The 10,209-nt window shown below is 55.7% G+C and overlaps 1 protein-coding gene across 1 annotated transcript; it reads left to right on the forward strand.

The window, feature by feature from the left end:
- The first annotated feature begins 1,049 nt into the window (after window positions 1–1,049).
- Window positions 1,050–6,825, forward strand: LRRC14B (leucine rich repeat containing 14B). The gene is made up of 2 exons (XM_045848073.1): window positions 1,050–1,980; window positions 5,125–6,825. Exons 1-2 carry the CDS (start codon window positions 1,088–1,090, stop codon window positions 5,768–5,770), a joined length of 1,539 nt encoding a protein of 512 aa, XP_045704029.1. The 5' UTR covers window positions 1,050–1,087; the 3' UTR covers window positions 5,771–6,825.
- Window positions 6,826–10,209: the final 3,384 nt, after the last annotated feature.

Genomic DNA, 10,209 nt, shown 5'->3' on the forward strand with positions numbered 1-10,209 from the left:
TTTAAGTGACAGGGGAGCCCTCACAGGACATGAAGACCCCAAGTGGAGAAGCCCAAGCATTTCTCTAAGTTGAGCGAAGAGGCGATCGTGGGGAAGTAAAGCAAGGTGATGTACTTCCTGAGGTCGGTCTGCTCAGAATGTGGCCTGAGCTCTCCACCCCTCCTGGTGCAGGGAGGTGACTTTCACGTGGAGCTTTAGCTCCAGCTTTCCAGAGGAAACAGGGAGGTCAGCACACCTGCTGTTGCTCAGTGCCTTTGGCTCAAAGCAATCCCTGTGCCAAAGTGGCGTATTTGGAACATCGTGTTCTGCCACCCCTCAGAGTGAGCGACCACCCTGTCGGGGAGATATCGCAGGTCCCAGGGCCTGCCATCCAATCGGCGGCACCACCCGCCTCCTGGGTCCTGTGGTCACAGAGGAGGACACTGCAGGCAGCTGGACACTGCCGGGGGTGGGGGTGGTGCTGAGCCCTGCCTCTCCCAGCTGCTGTCAGGCAGGCCCACGAGGAACCACATGCGGGGACGAAGCAGTGTCGACACCTCATGGGACTGGTGTTATTTGTTTTCTCCTGAGATCAGGAAAGTTATCAGAGGTGCATTCCCCCATTCTTGGTACTGAGCCCCTACTCGCAGACGAACAGCAGGGGCGGACTCCAGCCCCGGGAGGGCGACAGTGTTCTCTGCTCCCATGACTGCGGGGCAGGCCCAGGGCTGGGGCTGCCATGCTGCCCCCAAGGAGGCCTCCCCAGGACCAGCTCACTGCCACTCCCAAGCACAGGCCACCCCTGCAGTGGGCATAGGCAGCACTTTGCCGAGGCCTGGGCCCCCCTGAGCTAAGCACTCAGCCCTGCTTTCACCAGCCAAGCTCCACTAAGACAAGCCGGCCACTGCCAGATACCTCGCCCAGAGCCAAACAGGCACCCAGGACCAAAATAACCATCAGATGACCAGAGGGCTGGCTGGCCACCTCCCTCCCAAAGGCAAGCTGCTCATAGCAGCTGTAGTTAAAAATAGGGGAGGAGGGCATACCCGTGTCTTTGGGAGAATCACAAGGGGAGAGCACTGTCCTGCCTTTGCCACCGCAGACGGGCATGATGAAGTCACTACGCTTTGCTTCTGCTGAGGCCCTGGTGTCCCACCCCCAGGTGGCCCTGCAGAGCCTGGACAGTGTGGCACACAACCTCTACCCACTTCTGTTCAAAGCCAGCTACTTGTTGGAGCGGGCAGAGGTAATCCGAGTTCTGCTGGAGGGCTGGCCGCTGGAGGAGTTCCGGCTAGGCGCCCTGCTGGGGCCAAGCACAGACCACCCAGAAGACCTGCGGGACCGGGCCTGCAGGGCCTGCCTGGAGGCCTGTGTGAGGGGCCTGGCGGACCACGTGCTCCAGGGCAGGGGCCGGCAGCGGCTGCAGTTGGCCGACCTCATGGGAGTCCGAGATGTGCAGGTGCAACAGTGCCCCTGTGGGAGGGCGCTGGGCAGGTGGGGCCGAACAGAGCTGCTGGCCAGGACCTGCTGTGAGCTGCAGGCAGGTCCCCATGCAGCCCGGCATTCCGTAAAGGTCCTGGCGGATCTCTTCGTCACTGAGGGAAACTTCCAGGCTGTGGTGCAGGCCCTGGCGCCGGCCGGCCCTGCCCCACTGCGAGTGCACTGCCTGTCCTTCCGGGCAGACAGCCTAGACCCCAGTCAGCTCCTGCAGGTGCTGTGTCTGGCCAGGCCAGGCGAGCTGCGCAGGCTGCAGGTGGTGCACAACGTGCGGCTACACGCCGGCCACGTGCAGCAGCTGCTGGCCCAGGTGCACTTCCCCCAGCTGGCCTCGCTCACCTTGCCTGCCAAGGCCTTTGACAGGCCCCCTGACTGTACCCCAACCACAGAGGATGAGGACCCCCTCTTCACCTCCATTGCTTGGGAGCTCAGCCAGATGACCCAGCTCACCGAGCTGAGTGTGGCTTTCTCCACATTGACGGGCAAGATCCAGAAACTGCTTGGGTGAGTCTGGGGTGACCAGAGGGAGGCTGCAGGGTGGGTGCAGTGTCTGCACACAGCCGCCCATCTGGGTCAGGGCAACCTGGGGCCCTCTTGGGGGCTAAGCTAAAGATGTACCAAGGACCAAGATATCGGGACCTTGCAACTTACAAGAGGATCAAAGCAGCAGGAGGGACCAGACTAGAGGGGGAGTGGGAAGCACTGTTTCCAGTCAGTAAGCAAAAGACTACTGACTACTGACTGGCAAACCAATGACACGGAAGTAACTGTATTATATTGCGTTAATCACTAGCGTTGTAACAAACTACTCCAGCACTGGGCTGAATGCACAAGCTTACCTCAAGGTTGCCTCTGGCTGTTGCTGGGCTGCGGTCTTCCTAAAGGCTTGGTTGGGCAGGAAAGTGGGCGATCTGTTTCCAGGTTCACTCACCTGGCTGTGGGCAGGTGGCCTGGGCCTTGTGTCACTCGGGCTCTCCACAAGCCTCTGGCTGTTCATCCTAGAGCCAGAGGGCCCAGGGGGGAGGCTGTCCTCGTAGCCTCCTCTTGGGAGCGTGTCCTCCCTTGGGCTTCATCACGGCGGTGAGGAGCCAGCCACCACACAAGGGTGGGAGCACCAGGAGGGCTGTCGGGTCACTTTGGTGGCCACCTGCCTTGAATATACTTATAAAAGTGTATAGAAAATTGAGCTTCTCATTTCCTGAGCCAGGGAGTGTGAAGGTTTCTTTCCTAGTTTAGGGAGCCCTTGGCTTACAGGTGTTTCTCTTTTACACAAATGGAACCCAGAAGTTGCCAGCCCGGATAGCCCGAGGCCATGCCCCCTCCCTCCCTTCCAGGCGCCCTGGCTCCCCATCCCTGCTCTTCCACCCCAGGTCTGCTAGACAGAGGCAGGAGGGAGAGACAGAGGCATGGGACCACAGTCTCCTGACACAGAGAAGGGTGGCCACCACACCCACGTACAGGTAAAACTCTGATGGGTGGCTGGCTCTCTGGCACCTTTAGGACAGTCTCGCATCTGGCTGTCCTGGTTCCTCTACCCACAGGTGCCTCTGTGCTGGGAAATGTGTTCCACAGCCAGAAGGACCTGTCACAAGCCTGGCAGGGCTGTGTTGTTGATGCAGCCCCTGAAATACCTTCCCACTGCCCAGCACAGTCTGCCCTTCCAATGGATGGAACTCATGCTCCATAGAGTATTTTAGTTGAGCTGGTTGCCGAGAGCCTGTCTAAGGCTCCTGGAAGATCCAGGCAAGAAGGCTGTCAGGGAAGGCACACTCCTGAGGTCACCTTTGAGACTGAGGAATAGTCTCCTGCACAGTAACCTGGAAAGGGAACCCCGGGTGCATAAGGTCCAAGTTGGGGTGGGACAGGGCCAGGGGTCAGCAGGGAGAGGGCGGTGTGAAGGTGGGGAGAGGAGAAAAAGACTGAAGGGCTCCAGCCCCGGAAGTTCTAAGCAACAGGGTGGCATCATCGGTTCATATTTACAAGGGCCACACAACACACCTGGACGGAGGGGCGAGGAGACCCCTGTAGGAGGTGTCAGGCCCCCAAGACCACCCAGGTTTGGTGATTCCTAGAAGGACCCAGCGCACAGTCGTCCTCACAGCTGTGATCTGTTAGAAAAAGGACACGGCACAGCCTGCAGAGAGAAAGCATGGGGGATGAGGTGGGGTGGGGTCAGGCAGGCGCTCCCAGGTCACCTCCCAGTGGAGTTCCTGGACATGCTTTATCCCTTAACACTGTGCAGGTACCATCTACCAAGGGGTTCATTAGACACCCATGCCCTGGGTGTTTTCTGGGCACTGGTAGGTGGGCCCCATACCCCAGAAGGAAGCAGGGGCTTGGAACGAACCATTTGTTTGTGCGAACAATCCAAGGCCAGGGACCACCCATCAGTTGGGTGGCAGAACTCTCCCCAAATACAAGCTCCAGCTACAGGCCTCCCAGGGGCGGTAGTCAGGCCTGCTCTGTTGGCCCTTGTTCACACAGGAGGCCCTGCCAAGTGCCGGTAAGAGGACTGGGGAAGGATCACCTGTGAGCAAGGCAGGTGGAGAGCAGAGCTCAGACCTGGACTTGACGTGAGGGAGGATTGACTGGATTTCCTCATGGGTGGACCTGGCATCAAAAAAATGGGATGAGAAACATTCACCCATGGAGCCAAGCAAGGACAGTGAGAGCACACTGTGGGTAGACAGCAAGTGCTCAGCCATGCAGGTTCATGGGTAGACACTAGGCACTCAGTGCATGCATAGTACAGGTGCAGGAGGTGCGAGGGGAGGCAGCTCCAGCAGGAAGATGGGCAGGGATAGAGAACAAGACGCCATACTTCCTCCCATGAAACCAGGCTCAGGTCCAGCGACCTGGGCGCAGGTAGACCAAGAATGCACATCTCTCGAAGGACCTGTGACGCATGCTGTTCCTGACTTTGAGGACCCTGGGCCAAAGCAGGGTTGCACCCCAGCTGTGTGTTTATTTATGTCGGGCCACCCCCACCACGAAGGGAGGGCCTTTTAGGTCCCAAGCAATGCTAAGCCTGGAATAGATGGCTCCAAGGCCCTCCCAGCCCTGAAACCTTGTGGCTTCACTCTTGAATGAAACCTGGGTGTTTCGTTTCCTGCCAGTTCACATGTACCTCACTGCCCCACAACAAGCTCATGAGCAGACATTCTCCGAAGAGACCGCCGGGGTCACTTCCTTACAGTCACCCTGAAAAGTGCTGACAACACAGATTTGTCCTTTTAGGAGCTGTGGACAAGGCCAGACCCAGACCCGCCTTTGGTAAAGTTGACTCTCCTCCATGCAGCCACACCACTGTCTCGAGGGTGCAGTTCTGCCCTTTGACCCCAGCGCAGCCACAGACAGTACGGAGATGCATGAGCGAGGCTGTGTCCCAATGACACCTGATTCATGGCCACTGGGATTTGAATTCATGTAATTTTCCCATATCACAAACTATTATTCTTCTTTTGACTTGTCCAACTATTTTGAAATGTCAGAACCACTTTAGATCTCAGTAGGGACACAATCAGGTGGCTGGTGGCTTTGGCCCTCCGGTTGTGGACTGCTGGCTGGAGACAGAATCCACCAGACTGCCCCTAGAGCTCCACGCTGGGACCGCCTCTCACATCTGCTATTTTCCACCCCGCCCTGCAGCCCCCTGAGGACCCCGCTGAGGGCGCTGGACCTGGCCAACTGCTCCCTGAACCACGCGGACATGGCCTTCTTGGCAGACTGCACCCACGCCACCCACCTGGAGGTGCTAGACCTCAGCGGGCATAGCCTGGTCCACCTTTTCCCTTCGAGCTTCTTCAGGCTGCTGGGCAGGGCCGCCCAGACCCTGAGGGTCCTCACCCTGGAGGAGTGCAGCCTCGACGACCACCACCTGAGCACGCTGATCCTGGCCCTGAGCCCCTGCCAGCAGCTCCAGGAGCTCCGCTTCCTGGGGAACCCGCTGTCCGCCTCTGCCCTGCGGCGCCTCTTCCTGGCTCTCTGTGAGCTCCCCAAGCTGCGGTGGGTGGAGTTCCCAGTGCCCAAGGACTGCTTCCCTGAGGGTGCCGCCTACCCTCAGGACGAGCTGGCCATGTCCAGGTTCGACCAGCAGAAATACAACACAATCGCCGAGGACCTGCGTGGGGTGCTGCTGCGGGCCGGCCGGGATGACATCCAGGTCTCCACGCCAGTCTTCGGCAGTTTTGACCCAGATATTCAAGAAACAAGCAATGAACTTGGAGCTTTCTTGCTGCAAGCTTTCAAAACTGCCCTAGAAAACTTTTCCAGGGCACTGAAACAAATGGAGTAGTCCCCTCAACAGGCCCCAGCGGGTCTGGCATTTCAGCCGGCAGGTCGTGTTCCGGCCCCAGGCCGGCAGCCTGGGCCGAGCCTTGGCACCCTCACCGCGTCACCCAAAGCATTTCTTAGTCAGAGTTGTTCTTGGTATCCGCTAGGCGCTACAGGAGAGGAAGCCCTGCCTCTCAGTAGATGTGACACGAGGGTCACTTTAGCGTCAAAGCACAGCGGGTGTGTTGGAGCAGAAAAAGCCCTGGGGTCACAGAAGCCACCATCACAGTGGTGGGCACGAAGGCACCAAGGGACGGAGAGTGGCTGTCCTGGTCGTGGTGCATCCCGGGTTGCGTGTGAGGTGCAGGCTGGCAGTGGCAGCAAAGAGGAGGTGCGGGAGCAGGACATCAGGCTGGCATGAGAGGGAAGAAACTAGAGGAAACGCCACAGATCAGATGTCAGAAAGCAACCAACTGGGAAAAGGGTGAAAGTGAAGAGCATGGGAGCCAGACGCTGGCCCACCCCCCTCGGTTGTGTGCGGTGCTGACACTTCCAAGGTGATGTCTGTCTGGGTATGTACAGAGGCCAGCCTAGCATGGACCTGGGGCTTCAGTGATTAATGGCTTCCATCCACTTTCGAGGGGTTTGCAGTGCTCGGGCTCTGTTGCTGCTGGCGAGCCTGAGAGCACAAGGTTAAGGAACCAAAGGGCCTTCTCTGCCCACCGCAGCTCTGGGAGGGCACCTGTCACTGCACGGAAACCACAGGGCCTGCAACAACCCCACCCCTGTGGCCCAGGTTCTGCCTCCTTAGACTCGGGTGGAGGCCCGGGGCAGGGCTCTCTGTGGGGTCCGGGGAAGCGGCTCTGCCTGGTTGTCTCAGTCCTGGTGCACGAGAGGACACAGGTGGACTTGGTTTCCACCGAGCTCTGATTGGTGCAAAGGTGATTAGGATGATTAAATACAAATAAAACATCAGTGTGTCTTATTCAGATGTGATTTTAATTTCAGTGCAATTCAGAATTTTTAAAGGACCCTAAAGAAAATAAAACATTTTCTCAAGACAGAAGCTGGTACTTGATCTGGCCAAACCCTCCTTACACCACAAGGCTCCATGAGGGTCCAACTCCGTGCTGCTCCTCCCCAGGTGTGCCCCCACCCAGATACTCCTGCCCTAGGTATGTCCCCTGCCTTCCTCCCACAAAGGAGTGGGGCCCCTGGGGCTGGGTCTCCAGAGTGCTCTCTTGGGAGCCTGCCAGCTGAGGGAGGCAGTAACCTTCCTTCCACTGAGTGGGCAGGGGGGAGGGAAGTGGGGACCTGGAGCATGCGTGCTAATCAGATCTGCTCTCTGCTGACCCGCTGCACACCCGGTTCTATTATGTGGGTCATCTCTGGAATCCTATTTCCGGCACATGGAGTTTGCCATTGTAAGAAGCTCTTGCAAAGAGAGTAGGCATGGCGACATTTTTAAATGATTTGATTCTAACTGTGAAGAGCAGAGTAGCTTCCACTCTTTGTGTCTGTGGAATTCTTTTGATGACAGACTGGGCCTCTGGGTGCCAGCCAGGTGGGACCCCAACACATGTTTGGCTGAGTCTGGCAGCCTTGCTACAGAAGGGCCCAGGGGTGCTATGGTGGGCTGGGATCTGTGATTTGGGGCAGGAGCAGGCACACAGATGTCTGCTGGTGGCAAATGTCCCCTGTGCCCTGGAGTCCCCAGGGAACAATCCAATCTTACACAACCCAAGAGGCTGGGGGGCTCAGGGGAGCCACTGTGAAGTCCACGGCGCAGCCTGACCAGGACTGTGCCTCCGCACATTCCTGGTGCCTGCGCTCAACGTGTTCCCGTGCACGTGCGCAGCCCTGGCCCTGACTGTGCCACATCCAGCCACAGAGGACTCTCACTGCACCGGCCCAGCCTGTGACGTTGGCTCTAACAATGCCCGATGTTCGCCCCGGTCCAGGAGCAGATGTGGCCCCCACACAAAAGCAAACTGTGGACATAAGAAAATGCACTCAGAAATGTCTAATCACTGTGCTGTACCTCTGAAACTAATAAAATATTTTATGTCAGCTGTAACTGAAAGATAAATTTCAGAAGAAAAGGAACTCAGGACAGGGGACAGGTGAATCAAACGGAGACATGATGGGACCTCTGTGATGGACACGGTGGGACCATCCATCACCCTATACACTGTGGGGACTACTGTGACAGACACTGGGGGACAATCTTTCTGGACTGTGGGGACCACCACCTGGAACATGGGGATGCCACTCTTGCAGCCCCTACCACCTTTGTAGGGGATGAAGCATTGTTTTTCCTCCTGGAGTTCAGCACCACTTCCTGTTCACGGTTCTGGCCGAGAGAGGGCGCAGATTCATCCAATCTTAACAACTCCTGTGCCCGACAGTTCATTCCAGTTATGTACTCACACCACTCTTGGGTAGCTGTTCTTGTTCCCCATTTAAAACCATTTCAGTTCAGTAATGTTCCACCATAATCTCACTTTATCCAGAAATCTTTTGGTACATCTGTGAAGCGATCAAATGCCACCACACTGTGTAAACATTTCAAACCTAGTAACATCCATTTTCACATCACCCTGGCAGGTGCTCACCCTGCTGGAGAGGTCACTGCTTCGATTCCCTGTCAGGGCACAGGCCTGGGTTGCAGGCCTGGTCCCCATTTGGTGGTGCTTGACAGGCAACCATGTATCTCTCACTCATTGATGTTTCTTTCCCTCTTTCTCTGTCCCTTCCCCCTCTCTAAAAAAGTAAATAAATAACATCTTTACAAAATAAAAGATGGTATCAAATTTACACTGAAGTCTGCTGATAGAAGGTAGCTGTGCCATGCAAACACAATGTGGCCTAATTCATTTTTTCTGTAGAAAACTTGTCTTACTCATCTTACAACCTAAATTGATTTACCTGAACATATTTATCTAGCTGTTGAAGGAGGTGAGGCTCAGAGCACGTTGGACACTAGAAAATATGGTGAAGATTAACGATTCTCCTGGAAAATCATTCACCTACTAAATGGCTGGGTGTATTCTCATTTTAAAGACAAAAACCAAGAGAAAAAGCATTAAGTAGTTTATCCAAGGACATGTGACAAATCAGTGGAGTAACAGGAACCAGAACGTGTACCAGATTTAATGGGAGAAGTCACGTGCTCAGATCAGTGGTGGCCATGGGGTGGAAAGACATTCTGAGCCCTTAAAGAGAGCTCGGGACCACCGTGAGCAGAGCCCCGGAGCTCGGAGCGAGCCGGGCAAAGGACCTGCCTCCATTTTAGGGAACTTACTAAAGCAGCTTTATCATCTCTGAAGTGGTTCTGAAGATTTAAACAGCATGTAAGCATAAGTGCGTAAGATTCAGTGGGCAGTAAGTACGCCCACTTACTCTAATGAGTAGCTCTAATGATTATACCCTACCATTAACTGAAGTTTTCTATAAGCTTAATGTTGTCAATAGTATGTCTTATTGCCACACAGACAAGCAAGCATGCGGGCAAGGAGACAGGACTTGCAACTAGATGGATCTCAGCCCTGCCACTGCCAAGGCCACTTACTCTCACACATTTGCACCTAAGTTAGCAGCAGCTCTGGAGCCAAACTGCCTGGGTCCGTGCTGGCTCCAACAGGACCACCAGGGTGACCCTGAGCAGGGAGTTTCTGCTGACCTCGCTGCCAGTCCCTTCACCTGTAAAATGATGGACAGAAGAGTTCACACAGCAGGCCTGAGACGGTGTCCTCTGAAAGGTCTGCCTAGGGAGCCGGCGCTTGGCTAGCATCTGGGATCCTGTGTTTCGGGAGGGTTCCCACCACCATTAACTAGTAAGAGTGGCTGACTGTTCCTAAACCATGTGCAGATAGTTTGGACTGAACACCTGCTTTCCTTCTGGGATTTTGGAATTTGCTGGGCTCGTGCCAGGCAGAGGGTGCCTACGTGACCAGCCCTCAGCAGAAACCCTGGATGCTACCTCTGTGGAGTGTCCCTGGTTGGCAACGTCTCACATGTTGTCACAGCTCGTTGCTGGGGACCACGTCCCCTGGGAGGGGCCGCGAGGGCTGCACCTGATCTCCTCACTCCACCCCGAGTGCCTTTCCTTTTGTGTCCTTTCCAGGTACTAAATCTTCACTAAGAGCACAGCTCTGTGCTGAGTCACCCAACCTCGGGTGGTCTCGGGGACCCTGGCCCCAGAGGATGGAAGCATTAACTTACAGCATAGGGCTGGGGTTGGGGTTGGGATTACTTGAGTGACATGCATAAAGTGACATGGGGTTGGGGTTGGGATTACTTGAGTGACATGCATAAAGCGTAGTAAAGGCTGATTCATATTAGCTTTATGAAAAACGGGGCCACGAGAGCCTTCCTACCTATTGATATGTGGCAAAATTTGAGGTAATCTATGTAAAAACATTTTGTAAGGTGTAAAAAATTATACACATAAGTGGCAGG

This window comes from Phyllostomus hastatus, unplaced genomic scaffold (genome assembly GCF_019186645.2).
Source record: "Phyllostomus hastatus isolate PE091 unplaced genomic scaffold, TTU_PhHast_1.1 phas_contig_58, whole genome shotgun sequence".
Classification (NCBI taxonomy): Eukaryota; Metazoa; Chordata; class Mammalia; order Chiroptera; family Phyllostomidae; genus Phyllostomus; species Phyllostomus hastatus.

Bases quoted from the DNA above. Each gene is read 5' to 3' on its own strand.
- LRRC14B (XM_045848073.1), top strand. From the start codon at position 1,088: ATGATGAAGTCACTACGCTTTGCTTCTGCTGAGGCCCTGGTGTCCCAC. The intron at 1,981-5,124 runs GTGAGTCTGGGG...CCCGCCCTGCAG, and splicing joins AAGATCCAGAAACTGCTTGG to CCCCCTGAGGACCCCGCTGA.